The sequence below is a fragment of the Gossypium raimondii genome, chromosome 7 (genome assembly GCF_025698545.1).
Source record: "Gossypium raimondii isolate GPD5lz chromosome 7, ASM2569854v1, whole genome shotgun sequence".
In the NCBI taxonomy this organism is placed as follows: Eukaryota; Viridiplantae; Streptophyta; class Magnoliopsida; order Malvales; family Malvaceae; genus Gossypium; species Gossypium raimondii.
The window spans coordinates 29,071,642-29,097,816 of NC_068571.1; the positions used below are offsets into that span (position 1 = coordinate 29,071,642).

Below are 26,175 nucleotides of genomic sequence, written 5' to 3' on the forward strand. Positions count from 1 at the left end.
TTTTGTTCTTTTCACGGTGAAAACCTAAGACAATAAATCTCTCATGGTTAATTGAGAAAGTACAAAACCATTGTAGATATTTCTAAATAATTTTAGATAAAATATACATGCTTATAAATATAATCACATGTAAATTTAACAAAAAGCGGAATAGAATTTGAACTTTTGTTTTTGTTGTTTATGTGTATCAGTACTTCAATGTTGTTAACAATTCAAATGGTATATATTTAGTGAACTGGTTGAGTATAGTACCTCTTCAAAGCTTTCATATATATAGGCATTAATTTCTAATCACCCAAATTTATTTGAGTTTACGTTGATTAGTATTGGTGTTTTGTATTTTATTTTACCGTGAAAACATAATTAAGAAATGTGTTTTAATTAAAGATGATACATAGTCAATTAATATTAAGCATCGGTGTCTTTAATTAAAGATTAACTTAAATCAAATGAATACAATCAATCTTCTTTTAATAATTTTATTTGTTTGCGAAAATTTTAGTTTTTTTAGAGAGGTAGTTGTTATACATTTATAACAACATTTGAGATCTAAATCATATTTATTTCTTTTAATCCTCAAATTTTAAAAATTAATAATATATTAATAACTATTTTTCTTTACTTATATGATGCATGAGTTAATTATATGTATTAATTAAGTTATATTTAATTATTTCTTTTTTAAATAACTTTTGTCTTGTTTCATTAATAACAAGGTTACATAATTAAAACATAATAATATATAAGTTTAATTTTAAAAATATGATAATTGATATAAAGTTGAATTAAAAAAGAATATTTTGACTTATTTTTAAAATATAAATATTATAATAGTAGATTGCGTGAAATTCTATTTTTATATATAGTTTGTAACTTAATTTTAATCATTAATTAGTGAATGAATATTGCTAATTAAATCTATTTAATTTTTAATTTTAGTGGTGTCGAAATGCGATTTTGGAATCTCATTTTCATAAACCGAACTTGTAAATATAAAATAGGAATATTTACAAAGTTAATATGAAAGTATAATAAAGTTCGGTTAAGTAATTGAATTGAGGAAATGATTAATTAAAACTCAAAGACTAAAGTGTAAAAGTCCAATCACTATTGAGTTTTAATTTAGAAAAGCTTGAGGGCCTAGATAACAATTATTTAAAAGACTAAAATAATTATTCAACTATTATTCAATATGAACTAGTGGATGTTCACGATGGATTCCAATAAGATTAAATTAAGTTTAATAATGTTTTAATTAGTTAATTAAGTAAGATTAATTAAAATAAACCAAAGTTAATGTAAGTATAAATACTTAGTTAGTGGAAAGAAAGATGAATCATCTCCTTCATCCATACTTGGTCGTCCCCCCTTAGAAAGAAAAGAAGAAAACCTTTCATTTGTTTCAACATTCGACCACCAAAATTTATGAGCTAAAAAAGCTAAATTCATGAATTTTTTTTTTATAGTTTTATGATCATGAGAGTTTGGTTTAGCTAGCTCATGTATCAATCTGTCTAATTGTTAAGTTTTTAGCGAGTTTTTATTAGAGGGAAATTGATGAATCAGACTTGAATTTGGTAGTTAATAAGTTTAGATTATAAAGAGGACTAAATTATAAAACTAATTAAGTTGTTAGATAAATTTGCAACATTAGGGATTAAATTGAATAAATTAAAAATCTATCAAGAAATTATGTTATGAATAGAAATTATAGGGTCTTTAATGAAAGAATGTGAAATCATATTTTGATCCGATGCTAGATATCGAACAATATGCATATCCCGAGTATAGGGACTAAATTGAATAAAATAAAAAATATATTTTACGTTGTAGTAGAATGTGAATTGGATGAAATCTAATATTTTTTAATATATTAAATTATTGAATGCAGCTAAAGATGAAGTCGGACAGTTGCGAGAGAAAGGAAAAACAAGAGTCGGTGGCGAATGACTAAAGAAATTCGATTTATACTTTTATGATTCGAGATCATTATATATATGCATATGCAGGTTGATTACATGATATACTATCAAGGTAAACTTATATTTTCATATGAAATGATTCATAATGAATGATATTGAATGCCAAGAAATTGGACAAAATTGAATATAATATAATAGAGTGTGATATAATTGGTATGCGATATGAGATATGAATATAGTATGAACCATGTTATGTGAAATTAGACATACATGAATCGATGATGAAAAAAATGAGATTATAATTTATGAATTGGTTTGTATAATGTTATTAGATTATTGGTACCCTATTAATTATTCAGGCAGAGCCAAATATAGTTGGCATGCCATAGGAATAGATTGTGTATGGGTTATGCACTTTGTGTGCTAGTATGCAATTCATGTACCAGTTTCCCTACTTCCGTTTGTTTGATGATGCACTATGTGTGTCAATTTCCCTACTTTGATTTGCCTGATGATGCACTGTGTGTGACAATTTACCTACTTCGATTTTATATGATGATGTACTTCAGTGTTAGATTTATAACGACCCGGTTTCCAATGGTGTTAGAAATTGTAGTTTTGGGACCTCATTTTTATAAACTGAGCCATAAATATTAAATAGGGATATTTATGGAATAATGTATAAATGAATTAAAATTTGGATGAGTAATTTAGCCGAAACTACAATTAGTTAAGGCCTAATGGCTAATTTGTAAAAATTTAATCGCTATAGATTTTTAATTAGAATTTGGCTTAAGGACTTAGATGAAAATAATCCTAAGGGACAGATTAGTTAATAAAGCATTTGAAACATATGCTGTGATGATGTGATGTGCGATTATTAATTTAAGAAAATTAAAGATTTGTTAAAGTAAAACATAGTTAATTAAGTAAATTAAAACTAATTAACAACATAATCCTAGTATAAAAGCTAAAAGATAATGGAAATGTGGTCTTCTTCACCACAACATCGATTCTCCATAGAATTAGAAAAGAAGAAAACCATTTTAAGGTTTGACATTCAGCCAAGCAATTAAGTAAGAAATTCAAGTCCGTTACTTGTAATTTTTGTAAATTTGAGGTAATGAGAGCTTGGTTTAGCTAGCCCATGTACCAATTTGTAAAATTGTTAAAGTTTTCATAAGTTTTCATTATTGATTTTTGAAAGAATTAAGTGTGAAATTGATAGAAATTAAGCTTAGTTTAAGAAAATGACTAAATTGTAAAGCTTAATTATTGATTTCGTACATTAGGGACAAAAATTGAATAAAATGAAAAATTGTCATGAAATTTTGATAAGAATAGAAAATAGGAGGTCCTTAATGAATGCATGTAAAATCGAATTTCAATTTGAAGCTTTAGATAGAAAGTTATGCTTGTCTCGGGTTTAAGGACTAAATTGAATAAATTGTAAAATATTCTTAATATTGTAATTGATTTCGATTTGAATGGAATTTCATAGTATTATATGTTGTGATTTTATTTAGCTAACTTTGACACAGAACAGTCGAGAGGGAAAGTGATAGGGGTTAGAGCGGAGGAAGTGGAAGAAAGATCGAATTCAAGTTGTTAGACTCAAGTAGGAAATATTTGGGTCTGATCTAAAAAGAAAAAATAAATAAATGTAGTAATAAAGAAGTCAAAACAGTAAAAGAAAAAATTTGAGAACAAAGAAAAAAATATAAATACAAATAAATAAATAAATAGACGAAATTTAAAAGTGGAAGATGGATTGAATAAACCGATGGCTATGATAGATAGAAGGATAAATGTTCAATTGAACCCTTTGAGATATAAACCCCAACAAACTCAATTAATGACTCTAATCAACCCTCAAAGAAATAATCCTTGGTAAATTGAAGGGTGAAGAATGAATTCCCATGACTCTTTGAAAAAAATCGAGAATAAAACTACTTCTAAAAATCACAAGAAAGAAATCTTGCTCAAAGAAATAAACTCCCAAGGTTGAAAAATTTATTAATGAAAACAATTGTGCCATTAATGAAAAATGAAAAAGCCTTCATATAGGCTATCTAAGTAGATCCAAATGAAACTCTAAAGTATACTAAAATTCTAATTAATCTAAACAAGTAGTTTTAAACAAAACTTTCTTGCTAACATAAAAATCCTAAATAACTTAAAATATTTAATAATTATAAAAAAAATCGTAATAAAAAATAATAAAATAATAAGAGATAATAAATACAATATTGGGCTCATGTATAATAAAAATTAAACCTAGGACCTGAACCCAATATGAAACGCCTAAGCTTGTGGGATTGATTAGGGTCCTTGAAATGAAACGCCTAAGCTTGTTAACATTCTCCACATGGGCTTGTCATCATTGATTGAGAGTTTAGGCCCACAAACAAAATTAATCCCTTCCAATTCATCCTTGTTCCAAAATCCATCGTCTTGAAGCTTCAACTCTTCTTCTCGAACTTTTTTTGTGATAAAGTCTTGGACGAATAAGTTGAGTTTTGAATTTAGCTACTTGGATTTGGATCTCGTGATTGGGCCTTGAGGGAAACTAAGCCCATCTCTATTATGACCTTTGAATTGGACAGAGCTACTCGTATCAGAAAGGAAAATTGAAAGTCGTCGACGAGTAGCTCAGAAATTTAGTTTGTATTTCTATGATTCGGGACCAATTTAATTACTATATATTCATGCTATTTTGCATTATATAATATTGAAGTGAGTTATTATTGGATTTTGAATTAAATTGCTTTGGTTGAGATTGAATATTGAGATAGAGACTAAATTGAATAGAATAGAAAATTGTATGATTTTATTGATATATGATAGTTGGTATGAAATTGAGTTGAACCATGTTATATTAAATGATGAATTTATGGATTGATGGTTAATTGGATATGGTAAAGTATGATTTAAACTATATATAATGAAAAAAAATTCGATTGCCTTATTAGCTGTTCAGACTGAGTCGGATATAGTTGGCATGTCATAAGATCAAGATATTAATTGAAAATCATCGTTGCCTAGAAACCCAAGGTGGTAGATTGTACATATAAAGTCATCGTTGCCAAACAACCCAAGGTGACAGAATAATTAGCATGTGAAAATCATCGTTGTCGGGCAACCCAGGGTGGTAGTATGTACATGTATAGCGTCATCGTTGCTGGGCAACCCGAGGTGACAAATCCACGTATTCATTCTAAGTCTGCGTCTGGTTAATAAAGTTGTAAACATATGAATTAACTAAATGGTGTGTGCAATGATAAATGAACTGGTAAATAAAATGGAAATGGGATATGTGGCAGAATGCAAAAGAATCTAAAACTTGCTCCGAGGGTCAAATGAGAATGAAAGAGTCTATAGGCTCGGAAATAGTTAAAAAGCATACACGAATTTGAATATGTGTATGCAAATGTTAATGTTATGTTATTATTTGGTGTGTTATTAAGAAAAGAAATGATACCTTAATTGTTGAATAGCATAAAGGGTATGTTTTGATATTTATGTGATGAATTGAAGCATAAAATGAACATAAGTAAGTTATGCGATAACAATAACTTTGACATGAATAGGTGTAAGATTGATTATATGCATAACTATATGAAAATGGAAGAATTTGACATGAATGGCATGAGATTAGATTTTGAATGGAATATGTGCATATGTATAAGCTTGTATTATTTGGCTTGATTCATGGAAATACCACTGAGCATATTTGCTTAGCATACAGTTTGTTTTCTCCATGGGTAGGTACAGTAGATCCCTGACAGTTTGAGTAGTTGATCCATCATCTAGCAAGTGAATCCCTGACTCAGCAAAATTTGTATAATTCTGTTTTGTTTTAAGTATGACATGTACCTAGGTTGAGTCAGTTTTGGTATAATACTATGTTTTTGTGAACATTTGAATTGGAAGTTTGGTATATGGAATTGGTCATATGGATGCAAAATGTACATGAGTTGTCATATGGTTTAGAAATGTATAAAAAGATATAATTTCCTATGATACTTGTGGATAAGTATGTATGTTTAATATCTTGAATGTATTGGACTAGTTAATGAACTTATAAGTAATTTGGCATTGGTGTATAGTTGATTAAGGTATTATGATTCACGTGAATTACATATTTTGGCTGTAATCGTGTTGTGAATGGGCAGATTGGTGATTTGATAATTGTAGGTTAATGTAAATTTTGGTACCTTGTAGAAACAGTATGTCACATCACGACGTCGACCATATGTCGTTGCAACGAGATCAAGCCACCATGTCATGATGCAACATTGAGCATGGGTCATTGCAACAAGACCTAGTCAGTATGTTGTGTCGCGACGAGGAACCTCCTGACGTCGTGACGTCAACTTGAAATTTTGTAAACATTACATTTTAGTCCTAATTTGACCTCGGGTTAGCATTAGAGCTTCCGTAAGCTTGTATAAGACTTGGAAGTGAATACGAATAATTTTAATACTTGTTTAATTTATATTAGAATGTTTAATGTTGTAAATAGTACTATATTTTGATCATAGTTACTTCGGTAACCAATATGGCACCTTGTAGCTCGGATTCGATGATTGGGTCGGGTATAAGGTGTTATAAGATTGGTGTGTTGGTTGAATGATCTGTGTATCTGTCTTGTGTCCGAGTTTGGTTAATAGGGATTGTAAAAGATAAACTTGATAACTTACATTCGTTGGAAATGATATTATGAAATGAAACTACATGCTCATTGATAGTACTAGAAAGAACATATGTTTTCTCCCTACTTATTGGTTAATTTGTTCCCATTTAGTTATATTTAGCACATATTTTAGCATTTTCAGTTCAGTAATTTACATTTTATAACTCAGTGGATCTTAGCTTATTAATCCTTAATTTTGTCATGTTTTGGTACTGATGCCGCTGCATAAGTATTTTTAGATGGCACCCAGAATTGTAGCTGCATCTGACAGCTGCCCAGATAGGAACAAAAATGCTTGAGCTATCTAGTCTGGTCCAATCAACTTGTACGTACAGAGGCAACATAATTCTGATGAAAGAACACCTGGGCTATTTCGGGAAAAATAAAAATATTCACATAAAAAGAAAAAAAAGGATAGCTTTTTGGATTATCATATTCTTCAACATACCTTTGGAAGCTTTCCGCTATGGCGGCTTAAGCTCCAACGAGTGAACCGACATGAAAAGGATGTAGCTTAGCTCTTAACGTGGAGACCTGAGTGTGCCACAAGAGGGAATGATAGATTCAAGTTGATGAATAGTATTCTCCACTTGTTTCTTTTATTTTTCTTTTCTAACGCTAGTGATTAATTTTGATTTCATGTTAGTATGGAAGTACACATGATTTCTGGGTTAAATGTTATTTTATTCAATCTTGCTTCTACGGTTTAATCTTTGGGTTTGAATGTTTTTAGCATGGAAGTGTTATTGCGGTCACTGACACTGGGAGGTGCAGTGACAGTTCAAGCTAACAAGCATGACAACAGAAGTTGCTTAAGGATTAGAGGAATTTAATCCACTTATTCTTAATAGTGGTTCATTGCCATTATCGGAAGGTGTGGCTAATGTGCATGTTTAAGTATTTAATTAAATATAGAAGTTAAGCTTGGTAAGATATTCATTGCAATTAAATGCATCGACAATCACTTATCATTTTATACCTTGTGAGCATTTAGCATTCTTTTGAATATTCACGTTGGGGATCCCAGTTTATCATTATCATTTTTTTATCTTATTCTTTTCAAGTTATTACTTCGAAAACTACATTCATAATTTATCTCATTCCTATCTATTTATTACACTGATTTTGATAAACTAAAGACAACCATCCTCGTGGGATCGATATCTGACAAGCTCATATCTGTCTATTATACTTGCATCGACAGTGTACGCTTGCACATTATTACTGTGACGTTAATAGCCGATCAAGTTTTGGCACCGTTGCCTAGGATGGCGTTTGTTTGATGTTTATTTGTTTTGTTTTTATTTCAGAATGTTTAGTTGCTACTAACTAATTTGCTTTTTTTCGTTATTTGCACATTTTATTTTAGGTGTTGTATGACCCGAAGCAATTCAGAGTTTATTGCCGATTTTGATCCAGAAATTGAAAGAACCATTCAGAGGAGACTTCAAGAACAAATGAATATGACTTTACCAAGAAACAATGCAGTCATACCCTCAATGCAGAACCAAATTGCTAATGACCCACTGCTGCAGCAAGACGCTCAAATACAAAATAGGACTATACAAGATTTTGTAGTACCTGTCTTGGATGACTTACAACCAGGAGTTGTTAGGCCAGTAATTTAAGTTGGAAATTTTGAACTCAAGCCAGTAATGTTTTAGATGCTGAATTCCAATAGGCAATATGTTGGGCTGCCATATGAAGATGCACAAGAACATCTTAAATTATTTTATTGATTTGTGCTTCCTTTAGTCATCAAGGCATTCTTGATAACGCTTTGAAGATGCAATTATTTCCTTATTCCTTGCAAGGAAGAGCTCGTACATGGTTCCTTGAGCTACCTACCGGATCAATTACTTATTGGAATGCACTAGTAACATAGTTTGTTTTGCGATTTAGCCCGCTGACAATGAATGCTCGTCTCTGAAATGATATTACAGCTTATCATCAGTTGGACAATAAGAATCTTCACACCACATGGGAACGTTATAAATCTTTGCTTCGACGTTGTCCCATGCACGACATTCAACAGGAAACACAAATTGAGTTTTTTTATAATGGGCTGAATTCACACACGAGGAATTTTGTCGACGCATCAGCCAATGGACCTTTGCTGGATTATACTTATAATGATGCTATTGGAATTCTTGAAAGAATTGCTCAGAATGATTATCAATACCTTATCTCTAGAGTTGTACAAGCAAAAGCTACTTCGGGAGTTATTGAATTGGATGCAATATCTGCACTTAGTGCTCAAGTTTCTTCTCTTGCAAATATGATAAAAAATATGCAAGGGAATAGTGATGTTGCACCTATACAAGTCGTTCAACAAGTTGATGTTCCTAGATTTTGTTGTGAGATTTGTAGTGACAACCACAGTTATGAAGATTGTCCACAACATGCAGAAAATGCCTTTTATGTCAGTAACATCTGCAACAATTCTTATGGAAACTCTTATAATAATTTTGCACGCAATCAACAATCTTGGGGAACTCAAAATGCTAGACAAAGTGTTGCGACATTCCGAATCAGCATGCTCTAGAACATCAACAGCAATAGTACACGCAAGCTTCTCCTTTTGACCTGTTAGTTGCTTTTGAGGCTTTAATGCGGGAGCATATGGCTCGTATAGAAGCTATCGTACAAGGTAATTCATATTCCATTCGGGCTTTGGAGGCACAATTAGGACAACTTACTTTGAATCTGAATACTCGACCACCAGGCACACTACCTAGTGACACGGAAAATCCCAGTCCAAAGGGGGAAGAACACTGCAAGGTTATCACGCTTAGGAGTGGTAAAAAAACTGTCGAGCTAACTACAGACTCTCCTGTCACAACTCAAACTACTGGTGAAATAATCTTTAGTGAGAAGGTTGAATTTGAAGAGCTTGTCGATGCATCAGACAAAGAAGTTCCACAAATTGTCACTTATATACCTAATGTCTGACCCCCAAAACTATCAACGCAACCAAAGGTGTTGGTGCAAGCAGATGTATCTCCACTCTTACCTTTTTCCACAAGGATTCAAGGAGAATGAGCAGGACAAGCAATATCAACAGTTCTTAAACACACTGAAGCAACTTCAGGTCAGTATTCCTTTAGTAGATGCTCTTGTGTAAATTCTAAATTATGAGAAATTTATGAAGGAGCTCTTGTCCAATAAGAAGAAGCTCAGTAATATGGAAACTATTGCACTCATAGAGGGCGTGGTGCTCTTTTGACGAATAAGTTGCCCCTTAAAATGAAAGATCCTGGGAGCTTTACTATCCCATGTTCAATTGGCAACCATTATTTAGGCAAGGCTTTATGCGACTTGGGAGCTAGCATCAACCTAATGCCACTATCTACTTTCAAAAAATTGGGAATTGGTCACATGAAACCTACTGCAGTGACATTGCAACTAGCTGATCGATCTTTGGGTCAACTTGAATGGCAAATCAAAGATATTTTAGTTCGTGTGGGTAGATTTATTTTTCTGGTTGATTTTATCGTTCTTGACTGCGAGGCGGACAATGAGGTACCCATAATCTTGGGACGACCATTTTTAGCCACCGAATGAACTCTTATTGATGTTTGCAAATGTGAACTGACCATATGACTTAATGATTAGCACGTTACCTTCAATTTTTTTTGAATCTATTCAATGCAAGGATAAAGAAGGATGCCATATTGTTGATGTGCTAGATGATTTAATTGGGAAAGAATTCAATAACCAAAGCACAATACTTTCTAAGGAGTTTGTAATGACATCTGATGATGAATCCTTAGATAATTGTGAAAGTAAGGTTGACACTAATAATATTGAACTCAGGCATGGATGGCAGATTGAATCCTTAGACTTAGCCAACAGAACAACTCCAATTTTTAAGCCATCTATTGATGAAGCTCCAATTCTGGAATTGAAACCACTACCTACTCATCTTAAATACATCTTTCTTGGTGATAATAATACTCTCCTAGTTATTGTCTCCGCAACACTGGATGTAACTCAAGAAGAGAAATTGGTCCATATTCTTAAGCAACATAAACGAGTTATTGCTTGGAGTATTGCTGATATCCGAGGCACTAGCCCATCTTTTTGTATGCACAAAATCAAGTTGCAAGATGAAGGCAAGCAGTCGAATGAGCAACAAAAAAGATAAAACGAGAAGATGAAGGAAGTTGTTAATAAAGAAATTATAAAGTGGCTTAATGTTGGAATTATCTACCCTATTTCTGATAGTAATTGGGTAAGTCCAGTGCAATGCATTCCTAAAAAGAGTGGCATCACAGTGGTTAGCAACGAAAAAGACGAATTAATTCCTACACGCATTCCTATGGGATGGCGAGTCTGTATGGATTATCACAAACTTAATGCTACCACAAGGAATGACCACTTCCTACTTCTTTTCATTGACCAAATGTTAAACAAGCTTGCTGGAAGAGCCTATTACTGCTTCTTAGATGGCTATTCTGGGTACAACCAGATTGCTATTGCACCAGAGGATCAAGAGAAAATAACTTTCACCTGTCCTTTTGGTACTTTTGCTTTTCGTCATATGTCTTTCGGTCTTTGCAATGCACCAGCCATATTTCAAAGGTGCATGATGGCAATATTCTCGGATATGATTGAAGATTCTTTAGAGGTATTTATGGATGATTTCTCAGTCTATGGGGATGATTTTGATCATTGCGCTGACAATTTGGATAAATTATTGTAGCGATGTAAAGCCACACATCTTGTTTTAAATTGGGAAAAATGCCATTTCATGGCAACTGAAGGCATTGTGTTAGGCCATCGCACCTCTAGTCAACGCATTGAAGTAAACAAAGCTAAAGTGAAAATCAATGAGAAATTACCTTCACCGATAAATGTGAAAGGTATTCGCAGTTTTCTTGGGCATGCGGGGTTTTACTGAAGATTTATTAGAGATTTCTCAAAAATTACAAAGCCCTTATGCTCATTGCTGGAACAGAATAAAAAATTCTTCTTTGACGATGCATGTTTTGATGCTTTCATTCAATTGAAGACGCAGATAGTAAATGCACCCATTGTCGTTGCACCAGATTGGCCTCAACCTTTTGAAGTTATATACGATGTAAACGACTTTGCTATCGGTCTTGTTCTAGGACAACGCAAGGGAAAAATATGTCACGCCATCTATTATGCTAGCAAAAATCTTATAGAGGCTCAAGTAAACTATACCACTACAAAGAAAGAATTGTTGGCTGTAGTATTTTCTGTTGACAAGTTTCGTTCTTATCTTGTCGGCGCAAAGGTTACTGTATTTATGGATCACTCAGCTTTGAGATATCTTTTTTGCGAAGAAGGATGCAAAACCAAGATTGATACACTGGATCTTAATATTGCAAGAATTCGAGATCAAGATAAAAGACCACAAGGGTTCAGAGAATCAAGTTGCAGATCATCTGTCTCGATTGGAAATTAGAAACGAAGATGGAAACATACTTCAAATTGTTGACGCATTCCCAAATGTGAAATTATTTATTGTAGATGCAACCCCTTGGTATGCATATCTGGTTAATTATCTAGTGTGTGGAAAATCCCATTGGGTGTCACAGGCCACAAAAAGAAAGATTTCTTCGTGAAGTAGTGAAGTATCATTGGAACGAGCCACATTTATTGAAGGTATGCAATGACAACATTATTCGATGTTGTGTTCTGGAAGATGAGATGCTTTCAATCCTAAAGCATTGTCATGATGCTCCTTATGGAGGTTATTTTGGTGGCATACGAACTGCCGCTAAGGTTCTCCAATTAGGATTCTACTGGCCTTCATTATTCAAAGACACCCACAATTTTGTGAATCAATGCGATAGGTGCCAGCGCGCAGGTTTTATAACCCAACGCAATAAAATGTTGCAGCAGCCAATTTTGGAGGTTGAATTGTTTGATGTTTGGGGTATGGATTTTATAGGACCATTTCCAAGTTTATTTGGAAATCTTTATATATTAGTAGCTGTTGACTATGTTTCGAAGTGGGTTGAAGCTGTTGCAGTCCCAAAGGATGATGCAAAAATAGTGCTTAAATTTTTTCACATGCATATACTCGCTCACTTTGGCACACAAAAGGCATTGATTAGTGATTAGGGTATGCATTTTCATTGCAACCAAGTGGCAACTGCACTGAAAAGATATAGAGTTAATCATAGAATGGCTACTACTTATCATTCACAAACTAATGGACAAGCTGAAGTACCGAATTGACAAATTAAAAATATTCTTAAAAAGGTTGTAAACCCTTCGAGGAAAGATTGGTCTTCCAGACTGGATGAAGCTTTATGGGCATTGCGGACAACATACAAAATTCCATTAGGGATATCGCTGTATCAATTGGTTTTTGGGAAAGCATGTCACTTGCCAGTTGAACTAGAGCACAAAGTAATGTGGGCAATTAAGCAAGTGAACATGGACTATGAAGCTGCTAGAAATAAAAGGTTGTTGGATATCACTGAACTAAAGGAGAATAGGCGAAATGCCTATGAAAATGCTACAATTTACAAGGAAAAGACTAAACGATGGCATGACAGAATTATTTTGCAGCAACAAATTATCGCGGGTCAACAAGTTTTATTATTCAATTCTAGACTGAAGCTGGACCCAGGTAAATTGCGCTCATGTTGGTCTGGACCTTTCGAATTCGTCGAAGTATTTCCTCATGGTGCAGTCACAATCAAAGATTCAAATGATGGATACCAATTCAATGTGAATGGCTAGCGATTGAAACATTATCTTGGGAATATTGATCACAAGCAGGCAGAGACTATTAAATTGGTCAAAAAATCTTAATTTTTATGAAATTTATTCTGTAATTTTATTTTATTTTATTTTAATTTTGTTTCTCTTCAAGTTTGTTTTATTTTTTTCTATTTTTGTAGAATAAGTAGGTACCATTGTCGATGCACTTGGGCTTTATTGTCAACGCAGTTCGTACTATTGTACTATCACTTCTGACTCAGCAAGAATGAGGGAAGAATAAAAAATTTCAAATCCCACCATTTAATCAAAAGTCACCTAGCCGTTTGATCTGTTTGAGCACACACAATTCTCATTAGATGTAATTATTCCCACCAGCTTTATTTCCCTTCAGAAAATCACACATTTCCATCTTTTTCTTTCACTCACTATAAACCTCTCTTCACTGTGCCGACTGTGAAACACCCAAGCAGTAATTTTTATTCACTTTCTCTTCCTTGAGTTCGTACCTTTACACCTTTAAACCATCTTCACTCCATAAAATAAACAAAATATGGCAAGAACGAGAGGATCTGTCAAGAAAGCCACTAAACCTGTTGAAGAACACTCATCCTCTGTAACCGCAGTTCGTGAGTCGGAATCCTCCATGCCAATGGAAAAAAAGGAACTGGTGATCTTTTTAATAAAAGTGGCCAAATACCGATTTCAGAACAACATCTTAAAGAGAAAATTCCACCCAAAACAGGGTATTCTCTTTTCACAACAGAAAGACTTGGGTAAACAAGTCTCCAGAACCATCTCTAAGTTGAAGTGGGAGACTTTCTGCACGTATCCTGGAAGCTATTCTCATTCATTGGTACATGATTTTTACGCTAACCTTTATGACCATGAGTTGGAGTTTATCTTTTTTCAAAAAGGTTTAATCCCATGGGATGCTACAAAAATCAATGAGCTGTACAACACTAAGATGGATGTCGATGAACACTCAAAGGTTATTGAGGATATCACAAATGACAAAAAGGGAATTGTTGGTGAAGGATTTATGTGTCAAAGGAGCATTGTTGAAGAGTTTACGTCAAAAGAATTATACATTGCACCACCGCTTCCTAACACTACAAAGTAAAATCTGGTTTCATTTTGTCAACTGTAGGCTACTGCCTTCTACTCAAAACACCACAGTCAAACTTGATAGAATGTGCCTAATACATTCAATTTTCAATGGCAGAAAGATTGATGTTGGCGTAATATTATACCAAGAAATTACTGACTGCGCCGTAAGGCAAACTAGAATTTTGGTTTTCCCATCGTTGGTGATGCTATGGTGAGAGCAGAAATGAATCGTGCCCAATGATGATGAAGAGGTCTTGAAAAATAAGGGCTCGATCAATGAAGCATCTATTCAAAGAATGACTCGTGGAAAAGATACGTCGACAATGAAGGAGGCATAGACTAGCAAGACAATGAAGGGAAAAAACAAAGCAGAAAGCAAGGGAACAAACTTGATTGTAGAAACATCATTTCTGTGCAAAATGAAGGGTATCGAGAAGTTGGCCAATTCCATCAACAATAGGCAGATCGAGCTTGTCACTATAATAGAGGATATGGGCAGATCACAAAATTTATTCTACACTTATACCAGGGCCTATAACAATTCTATTGTAGCCACATTACGTCAATTAAGTCCAACCCCACTCTTAGAATTTATAATGTTCCCACTGATTATCCAAGAGTATGAACATTCCTTCGAGGAAAATAACCTAAGGGACCGAGACAGATCTGTAGAATCCCCTCCTATTGTACACGTCTCTGATGTTAAGAAAGAAGATGACTCAAGGGGCATTGAGGAGTGCATGCAAATGATTGATAGCCTGGTCGAGGGTGATGTCATTACTGGTTAATGAGTGTCTGCTGTTGAGGAGGAAGTTTTTGTGGAAGAGGAGGACGTTCGTGTTGAAGTTGTGAATAAGAAGGACGAGGAAGAAAATACTGAGACAGATGCTGTTAAGAAAGAATCTGTTGAAGATATTATCAATGCATCTGAGTTTGTGGATGCAACTAATGATAACCTGGAGCAAGATGGAGCTAGACTGGCGGAAGCTGTAGAGGTAACAAGTGAGGAGCACCACAATTCATTGGCGATAGTTGTCTATATCGAACCACTCAAGGTGACCCTTCCTACACAAGAAGCAACCCAAAAAAAAGAAGAGAAAGCGCTCCAAAGACAAAAAGCGTAAGGAGGAGAAAAAGAAGAGGAAGAAGAAATATCGTACAACCACATTGATGGATGAAGAGAACTGAGTTAGTTTATTTTAAGTTTTAGCTGAAGTATTCATGCATTGCATGTAGCTGCAATTTTTATTTTGTTAGTGAACATTGTCGTTGCATTGTTATTGTCACTATATTTTAATCTTAGTGCATTGGAGACAATGCAAACTTTAAGTTTGGGGGAACGCATATGGGGATTGGAAACACACCCACATTTTTATTTTTTTAATATTAATGAAGCATGCAATGTTTATTTGTGGTTAATGCAAATGTGTTGAAAATTTTTGTTACATTCGATGCTTAATTCTTGAATAATGTGAACTATCAATGAATGAGTTGGATAAATTTGACTGATAACTATATCTTCAATTCTTTGATGAATGATTTAGGTTGCATTATTAATGGATGACTAGTAGCATTTCTTGAATCTTGAATGAATCTATCTTCTACAGCTACTCATATGTATATATAGTTATGAATAAGAGACACTTCAAAGTGGGTGTATTGTGAAATGTTAAAAAGGGAACACTTCAACGCAAGTGTTAGAAAAATGAATCTGGCCAAAAGCTATCGCTGCACGAGTGTGTGTCAGCACAATTACGTATTCCCTAGGGGTTTGTTACACTCTATCGTTACTTCTCAAGAACAAGAGTACAGTAATTCAACGATATCCCTTGTTCACAAAAAAAAACATATATTATACAATAAATGTTGTATTGGTAGATAGAATTTAGGATTTGAAGCATGATGCTGGTTTTGATGAAGATGTAATATTATTCATTCATACTTATGCATTGTCGATACAATATTCTTTCATCTGAATGTGAATCATTCATTGGGATTTTAGGTGATTCAAGTTGCTAGAATGATCATTTACCTTAGAGAATTCTTGTGTAGCCTTGCCAGTTTCTGTTTTACTTGATGACAAGTAAAAACTCAAGTTTGGGGGTGTGATAGTACTAGAAAGAACATATTCTTTCTCCCTACTTATTGGTTAATTTGTTCCTATTTAGTTATATTAAGCACATATTTTAGCATTTTCAGTTCAGTAATTTACATTTTATAACTCAGTGGATCTTAGCTTATTTATCTTTAATTTTGTCATGTTTCGATACTAATGTCGCTGCATGAGTATTTTCAGATTGCACCCAGAATTGTCGCCGCATCTGACAGTTGTCTGGATAAGAACAAAAATACGTGAGCTATCTAGTCTGATACAACTAACTTGTATGCACAGAGGCAGCATGATTCTGATGAAAAGACACCGGAGCTATTTAGGGAAAAATAAAAATATTCACATAAAAAGAAAACAAAATGAGATCTTTTTGGATTATCATCTTCTTCAACATACCCTTGGAAGCTTTTGGCTATGGTGGCTTAAGCTCCGATGGGTGAATCGACGTGAAAATGATGCAACTTAGCTCTTGACGAGGAGCCCTGAGTGCGACACAAGAAAGAATAGATAGATTCACGTTGAGTTGTCTAGGAATAGTATTCTCTACTTGTTTCTTTTAGTTTTTTCTTTTCTAACAATAGTGATTGCTTTCGATTTCATGTTAGTATGGAAGTACACATGATTTCTGGGTTAAATGTTATTTTATTCAATCTTGCTTCTATGGTTTTATCTTTGGGTTTGAATGTTTTTAGCATGGAAGTATTGTTGCAGTCACTGACACTAGAAGGTGTAGTGACAGTTCAAGCTAATAAGCATGACAACAGAAGTTGCTTGAGGATTAGAGGAATTTAATCCACTTGTTCTTAATAGTGTTCCATTGCCATTATCGGAAGGTGTGGCTAATGTGCATGTTTAATTCTTTGATTAAATATAGAAGTTAAGATTGGTAAGATATTCATTGCAATTTAATGCATTGACAATCACTTATCCTTTTATACCTTGTGAGCACTTAACATTCTGTTGAATATTCATGTTGGGGATCCCAGTTTATCATTATCATTTTTTTATCTTAATTTTTTCAAGTTATTGCTTCGACAATTACATTCATAATTTATCTCATTCCTATCTATTTATTACACTGACATTGATAGACAAAAGACAACCATCCTCATGGGATCGATATCCGACAAACTCATATCTGTTTACTATATTTGCATCGACAAACTCATATGAAAACAGAGCAATTTGATAGATTTGAATATGAAATGAGATAAAGAAATTAGTAATTGGCTTATTATGAAATGAAAGCTTGTGTACCTTATTGTTGATAGCATGATATGTTATGTTAAATAGCAAGTTGTTAAATAAATTAGTTTAATAAGTTAATATATGCGTAAGTGATTTGTTAAATGAAGTGTTTGGCATGAATTAGATGTAAATTCGTTGATCTAAAGTTTGAATTGATTATGCTTATATAACTAACGTTAATGTTTAATTGACTTGAATCATGGAAGTACCACTGAGTTTTATTTCTTAGCGTATGGTTTGTTTATTCTGTACGCAGGTTTAGGTGGATCTTGAAGCACTGAGAACTAGTTCAGCTTCCAAACTACAACCCTCGACTCAGTAATGCTTGTACAATCCCTTATGTTTTTTTAATACATGGAATGTACCTATAGTCGAGTCAATCTCATATTGTATATGGCCTTTTGATATATTGAATTCGCATATGTCAAATAAAGTTTCATTTTGAAATATTAAAGTTTTCATATGTATATATGGCCTATAGTTTTAGTGGTTCAAATGGTGGAAATGGTCTTGTATATTATGGTTAGTTCTTGAGTTTGAATGGCTATCTTAATGATTTTGATAGTGATGATGCATTTATAATAGTATATAAGGCATTTGAAAGTATGTTTATATGTTGAAGAAGTTGAATATGGAATTAGCCAATTTGTTAGGCTAGTATGAATTGGTACTAATTGGACCCTTTTGGAAAAGGATGATCATGTTGTGATGTTGGGCTCTTAAATTTGCAACGGGAGGAAGTCAATGAATTACGTCGTGACTTGGAACCCTCGAAATTGTGACATCAATCCAATAGTTTAAAAATTTACAATTTGGTCTTTACTCGACCTCGAGTCACCTAACGAGCTTTCATAAGCTCGTATATGATTGTTTAATATGTTGTAATAATGTTTTTGAACTTAATAATATGTATTAATTATTAAATTGAAGTGGAACTCTATCGTAGTTGCTTTGGTAAAGAATGTGACATCTAGTAGCTTGAATCTGATGATCGGGTAAGGTATAGGGTGTTACATTTAATGGTATTAGAGTTTGGAGGTTTAGTCGATTCTCAGACTAAATCAAGCTCAAAATTGAGTCTAGAGGTACATGTTAAGGTCAAATTAAGTCTGAATCGAGATTTGGATGTTGATTATGAATTATTTTATTTTATAACTAAAATGTTAAACGAATCACGAAATGCTATTGCTGATGGAATATATAGTAGTGATCACTCCATCGATGGTAAGAATCGGTTAGAGGTTGAGGTACCTGTCATTGGTTAAGTCGGAGCCCAACAAGATAGATCTGATAGACCTCGCCAAGAAGGTCTCAATGTGATAAGAATTTACTTTACACCATAGCGCAAGTACTTCAGCGAGTAAAAGAAGCTGCTCCGCAAGCTGCACGAATAGTCGTAGCTCGACGAGCCCCGATAAAAGAGTTTTAGAAATATGGAGCGGCCAAATTTAGGGGATTGAAAGGTGTTGTCCCTCTTTAGTCAAAATTTGGGTAGAATCAACCGAACGGGTCTTGCAACAATTAGAATGTTCACCTATTGAATATGTTACATGTGCGATATCTCTTCTCAAAGAAGAGACATATCAGTGTTGGTTGGTAGTCATCTGTCATGTGTTGGCCGATTATGTTACTTGGACATTCTTCTAGTCTGAGTTTTAAAAGAAATACGTCAGTGAATTGTATCTTGAGGACAAAAAGTAAGAATTCATGATGCCAAAATAAGATGATATGTTAGTTGTTGATTATGAATGGAAATTCTTGTGACTCAAAAAATATGCCTTTGAGCTAGTGCCGATAGAAGGAGAAACATGCAAGCGATTCCTTCGAGGATTACAAGATGAACTTCGAGTTCAATTGGTCTCGCTTAACCTTAAAGAATTTGTAGACTTAACTGAACGAGAAAAGATGGTTGAACGAGTCAAAAGCCTAGATAAGAAGGTTAAGCTTCCCCGAGCATTCAGAAAGAGAGTCGAGACTCTTAGTTTGTAACCCTCGCTTAAACGAGCTAGATAGTCTCAGGTTCTTGGAAATTAGCTCTAAAGAATGTCAGGTCTGAGAGAAACTGAGTCAAGTAACCATCTATATCAGTGAACAGTATTAGGGGCTCAACGAGAAATGTCATTATTCCAATTTGTTTACTTTGCGGAAGAAAGCACAAAGGTGAATACTGGAAAAATGGATGCATATTTTTGTTGAAAATTGGCCAACCATGCTGTTGTGATATTTTTGGTTGAAGTACATGTAGCTTGTAAACATGCTGCAACACGTATACTTATTGTAACAACAAGGTTTTTTTGTTTAGTTTCATTGTAATTAAACTAGTTGAAAATGAACAAGCTTGATGACATCTTGATACATTAGGTGTTGAATGACTAGTTTAGGTGGCTTGTTTATGTGTACAAGTAATGTTTTAATAGTCCCAATGCTGATTAGTGGGATTAGTTGAGTATTTGGTGATATATTTGGTTATAAATGTATTGTTTTTTATTGAAAAAATGAGCAAAATGAGCTAAAAGCCATAAACTTCCTTGCTGCACATTTGTAAGCAAGTAAAAATATTTCTTGAATCTTGCTGCCTTACTCTGTTTCTCTGTTTTCTTCCTCTACTACTCCTCATCGCCAACAATTGGTATCGGAGCTTTTATGATCTTTGAAGGGTTTCTTAACAAATGGTATGTTTTTGTATTAATTTTTGTTTCTGCTGCTTGTTAAAAAGAAAGAAGTTGTCAAAGCATGTCATTAAGGACTGCTTGTAAAGAAGACAACATCAACTCAACCTTATGAAACTCCCAAACAAGCTTGGAATTAGCTAAATGAGGAGTTTCAAGGAAATGTGAGCTATCCAATGTGTAAGTTGCGAGCTCAACAAGTGGTGCGAGCCCTGTAAAGTTGTGAACCTGTTGAAGACAATATGCAAAGCGCGAGGCTGTCAAATTTGGGAGCTCAGCAACATGTGGAAGCTCAATGTGAGCTACAAAGGTGCGAGCTTATTGAAGACAGTTAGCTAAAGTGCGAGCCTGTCAAAGTTGTGAGCCTGTTGAAGACAGAAAGTAGAGTGTGAGCCTGCCAAAGTTGTGAGCCTGTTGAAGACAATAAGCAAAGTGCAAGCCTGTTAAAATGTGAGCTTGTTAAATTGCAAGCCGAACTGGCGGACAACATAAATGCAAACCCTAGTGGGTGTAAGCCAAAGTGGCGGATGGTCTAAATGCAAGCTCGAGTTGGTGCAAACCAAAATGGCAAACTGAAGGCAAGCAAATTATACTCGCAAGCTATATATGCAAGAAGAAATAGGATTGTAATGAACACGGGAACAAGGAAAAATGTGTTGTCAACTAAAGTTGTGAAGGAGGAGAATACTCCATTTGATGAACAAATCTTTGGTACAAAAGACTAGTATGGTCAATTGTGTGAGTCAAATTTGGTTGAAAATGAGGCCAAGGTTGAAAATGTATTGCTTAAGTAGGTTTAGCTTGAAAAAAGTATCTTTTGACTACCAAGCTTAAAAATTGTTGAATGATTTGTATTTGCAGCATGGAGTCTAAGGAGAAGTGTTGAAAATTGGCCAACCATGCTGATGTGATATTTTTGGTTGAAGTGTATGCAGCTTGTAAACATGCTACAGCACGTATGCTTGTTGTAACAACAATGTTTTTTTTGTTTAGTTTCATTGTAATTAAACTAGTTGAAAATGAACAAGCTTGATGACAATTTGATACATTAAGTGTTGAATAACTAGTTTAGGTGGCTTGTTTATGTGTACAAGCAATGTTTTAATAGTCCCAATGCTGATTAGTGGGATTAGTTGAGTATTTGGTGATGTATTTAGTTATAAATGTATTGTTTTTCTGATTGAAAAAATGAGCAAAATGAGCTAAAAGCTATAAGCTCCCTTGCTGCACATTTGTAAGCAAGTAAAAATATTTCTTGAATCTTGCTGCCTTGTTCTGTTTCTCTGTTTTCTTCCTCTACTACTCCTCATCGCCAACAATTGGTATCAGAGCTTTTATGATCTTTGAAGGGCTGCTTAACAAATGGTATGTTTTTATATTAATTTTTTGTTTCCGCAGCTTGTTAAAAAGAAAGAAGTTGCCAAAGCATGTCATTAAGGACTGCTTGTAGAGAAGACAACATCAACTCAACCTTATGGGACTCCTAAAAAAGCTTGGAATAAGTTGAAGGAGAAGTTTCAAGGAAACTTGAGCTGTCCAATATGCAAGTTGCGAGCTTAGCAAGTGGTACGAGCTATAAAGGTACGAACCCTGTAAAGTTGCGAACCTATTGAAGACAGTATGCGAAGTGCGAGTCTCTCAAATGTGGGAGCTTAGCAACATGCAGAAGCTCAGCGCGAGCTGTAAAGGTGCGAGCCTGTTGAAGACAGTAAGCTAGAGTGTGAGCCTGTTGAAGACAGTAAGCTAGAGTGTGAGCCTGTTGAAGACAGAAAGCAGAGTGCAAGCCTACCAAAGTTGTGTGCCTGTTGAAGACAATAAGCAAAGTGAGAGCCTGTCGAATTACAAGCTGAAGTGGCGGACAACCTAAATGCAAACCCGAATGGGTGCAAGCCGAAGTGGCAGACTATCTAAATGAAAGCTTGAGTTGGTGCAAGCCAAAATGGCAAACTAAAGGCAAGCAAATTATACTCGCAAACCGTATATGTAAGAAGAAATAGGATTGTAATGAACAAGAGAACAAGGCAAGATGTGTTGTCAACTAAGGTTGTGAAAGAGGAGAATACTCCATTTGATGAACAAATCTTTGGCACAAAAACTAGTCTGGTCAATTGTGTGAGTCAGGTTTGGTTGAAAATGGGGCCAAGGTTGAAAATGTATTGCTTGAGTAGGTTTAGTTTGAAACAAAGTATCTTTTGACTACCAAGCTTAAAATTGTTGAATGATTTGTATTTGCAGCATGGAGTCCAAGGAGGAGTGTTGAAAATTGGCCAACCACGCAGCTGTGATATTTTTGGTTGAAGTACATGCAGCTTGTAGACATGCTGCAGCACGTATGGTTGTTGTAACAGTAATGTTTCTTGTAACATCTCGAAATAGGACCTAAACAGAACAGTGGTTGTGAAACCACGAATCCGAGATAGAAAAGTTTATTGTGATTAATTTTTATGATTTACCGATTGGTTGGATCATGTGTTAGAATACCGATAAGACATTTTAGCGATTGCATGTCTGAATTGCATATTAGGATTTAATTGCAAAAGTGGGTAAATATAAGTTTTAGATGATAAAGTATTTAATTGAACTGCATAATTGAAGTAGAGGTCCTTAAATGGTAATTAGACCATTAGATTTTCATGGACAAAAATGAGCATGCATAGATAAAAATAACTAAAGTTTTAATGAAGGGCATTTTAGTCATTTGGTAATAAAAAGAATTAAAAGGGAAAAAGATGGCAAAATGTGCTCATCTTCTTCCATTAGGGCCGAAACTTCAAGGTCTCCATAGCTAGAGTTTCTTCACTTTCTCAAGCTCATAGTAAGTGCATCCAAGCCCCTTTTTAATTTTTTTTAAGTTTTTAAAGTCCTCGTAGCTCGATTTAGCTTATTCTACCATTAATTCATGTTAGGTTCATATTTGGAAAAATACCTGTAAGTGAATTGTGTTTATTTTGATGTTTTATGGTAGAATATGAAGTTTGAAATTATGTTAAATAGCTTTTGCTAGGTGATTTTAATTGAAAATGAGTAAAACGGCATAATCGGTAAAAATACCTAATGTTCATAAGTAAATGTTAGAGTGGGAATTTGATGTTGCCATAGAAGGGAAAGATGTCCAGCATGTCATAAAACATAAGAGTAAGGGATGAAGTTTAATTTCTGAGCTTTGGGGAAAAAGTGTAAGTATGCAAAAGTTTAGGGGTAAGATCGTAATTTTTCCAAAGTTCGAGTCAAGAACTGTTTTGATGAATGTTAGTATTAAATAAACTAAATTTTCTATTAGAGACCAAGAAGAACGAAATCCAGAGTTAGACCAGGGAAAGAAAAATGTTGAGGACTAAGTTGCTAGATTTGATAGTATTTTGTACCGAGGTAAGTTTACGGTAAATAAATGTAATATTTCAATAATTATTATTAATGTTGTTATTTTCCAGATATTATGTACTTATTTCAAGAAATTATTTATTTTTGACTCAAATATGAGATGATAGAGAATCAGTGTTAAAAAGTCTCGTTGAAACATTAGGAATGTATCAGATACAAATTTCATGATATTAAGGGAATGATATCCCCTGTAAGACCATGTCTAGGATATGGCATTGACATTATTGAGATTATGAGAGGTCCCACGTAAGACCATGTCTGGGACATAGCGTTGGTACCAAGATGAGAGGTCCCCCGTAAGACCATGTCTGGGACATGGCATGGGCACCGATATGAGAACTCCTATGTAAGACCATATTTGAGATATGGCATTGGTAGTACAGGAAACATCCCATGTAAGACCATGTCTGGGACATGGCTTTGGCATGTTATTATCAGACAGGAGACCCGAGCATCCTTAGTATTCCAAGTGGTTCAACGGGCTAGTAAATAGATTATGTTACATGAAAGTTTAGGTAAAAGCATAATAAATAGATTCAAGTGAGATATAAGGGTTAAGAATATCTTAGTTATCAATTGAGAAAGAAATTTTAGCAAGGGAGGAGTAAGTTATAATCATGAATTATTTAAGTAAGCAAGTAAGTAAACAAGAAAGTAAGTAAAGAAGAAGCAAAGACCATGATACTTGATGATTTATGAGTATAATTATTTATGATAAATGTTGTTATTTATATGCTTGTAAACTTACTAAGCTTTACGCTTACTCCTTTTATTTTCCTTCTTTTTTTTATGGTATCGCCAAGCCAATTCGGGGATCGTAAGGGCGTCAGAGATCGTTTCACACTATCAACAGACCATCTCAGTATTTTGTGGCTCAAAACGTTTTAAGTTATGGCATGTATAGGGACTTAGTCATTTTGTGTGTGTTTCCTTATGATATAGCTAATGAATAGCATGGAAATACTCGATAATGATTAGCTATTGAAATGGCTATTTAAGAACATGTTTTGATGTTAAGTATGCCTAACTGATAGTTAATACAAAGAAAATATAAAAGAGTAAAAATTTGCAATGGAACAGTTTTTGACAGCAGCATTGACGTGATTTTGAAAAATCACCAAAAATAGTAGAAATGAAATTAGAGAGTGAATGAGATATAGAATTAAATCTTATCGAGTCTATTTTCACATGAAAGAAACGATGTAGGCAAATGAATTTTATATTATAATATATTTGAATTTTAGTGAGACAGGGTCAGAATGGTTTTTGAAGTCCCCTGTTCTGACTTTAGAAAATAATTAAAAATTGTACATAAAGAATTATGAGTCATAATTTATATTTTTAGATTTCTTAATGAGTCTATTTTCAAAAAAAAAAAAAAAACAAGAACATTATCCGAATTTTGTACAATGAGATAATTGATTTTTAGTGAAGAGGGGCAGAACTGTCAAGTAGTGAAACAGAGGAGACTCTAACGAATAAAATTTACTATTTGGCTAAACTAAAAATTTTGGAAATTTCATGGTAAGAAGATATATGAGTCTAGTTTCAGGAAAAATTTACGGATCTAAATTTCGAGTTTCGTAACTCGAGTTATAATTAAATTAGTGACTGTCACGCGAGTGGACAGTTTTATTGTGAACAGTGAAATAAATTATTTTGATTTGTTTAAGTATTCGGGAAATTTTTAATGTTCCCGGTTTGGACCCAAACTATTTCCGTTGCATGTTTTAGGGTCTCGAGAGCACATTTTAGGGACATATTGATTGAACGTGAGTGAATTAATTTTACAACCAAATTTTTATGCTCCGAACTAGTAAGTTAAGTTAAATAACGCCTTGTGCTCGACTCCTGCAACGGTCTCGGGTAAGGGGTGTTACATTTTTTTGTTTAGTTTCATTGTAATCAAACTAGTTGAAAATGAACAAGCTTGATGATAGCTTGATATATTAGATATTAAATGACTAATTTAGGTGGCTTGTTTATGTGTACAAACAAAGTTTTAATAGTTCCAATGTTGATTAGTGGGATTAGTTGAATATTTGGTGATATATTTGGTTATAAATGTATTTTTTTTATTGAAAAAATGAGCAAAATGAACTAAAAGCCATAAACTCCCTTGCTGCACATTTGTAAGTAAGTAAAAATATTTGTTGAATCTTGCTATCTTGTTTTGTTTCTCTGTTTTCTTCCTCTGTTACTCCTCAGCGCCAACAGTTTTCAATGCAAATATCTAGAGCATTTTGCTTTAGAATGTCCGAAAAATGATACTGAAACTCTTGTTATCCATATATGTGCTCCTACAGTTAGAAGTCGGGGAAATTCCCATGGCAAGTT

At 33.9% G+C, this 26,175-nt stretch overlaps 1 protein-coding gene across 1 annotated transcript; it reads left to right on the forward strand.

The window, feature by feature from the left end:
• The first annotated feature begins 13,008 nt into the window (after positions 1 to 13,008).
• LOC128042537 (uncharacterized) lies at positions 13,009 to 13,341 on the forward strand. Its single transcript, XM_052633904.1, has one exon. The coding sequence runs from the start codon at positions 13,009 to 13,011 to the stop codon at positions 13,339 to 13,341; it is 333 nt and encodes a 110-aa protein (XP_052489864.1).
• Positions 13,342 to 26,175: the final 12,834 nt, after the last annotated feature.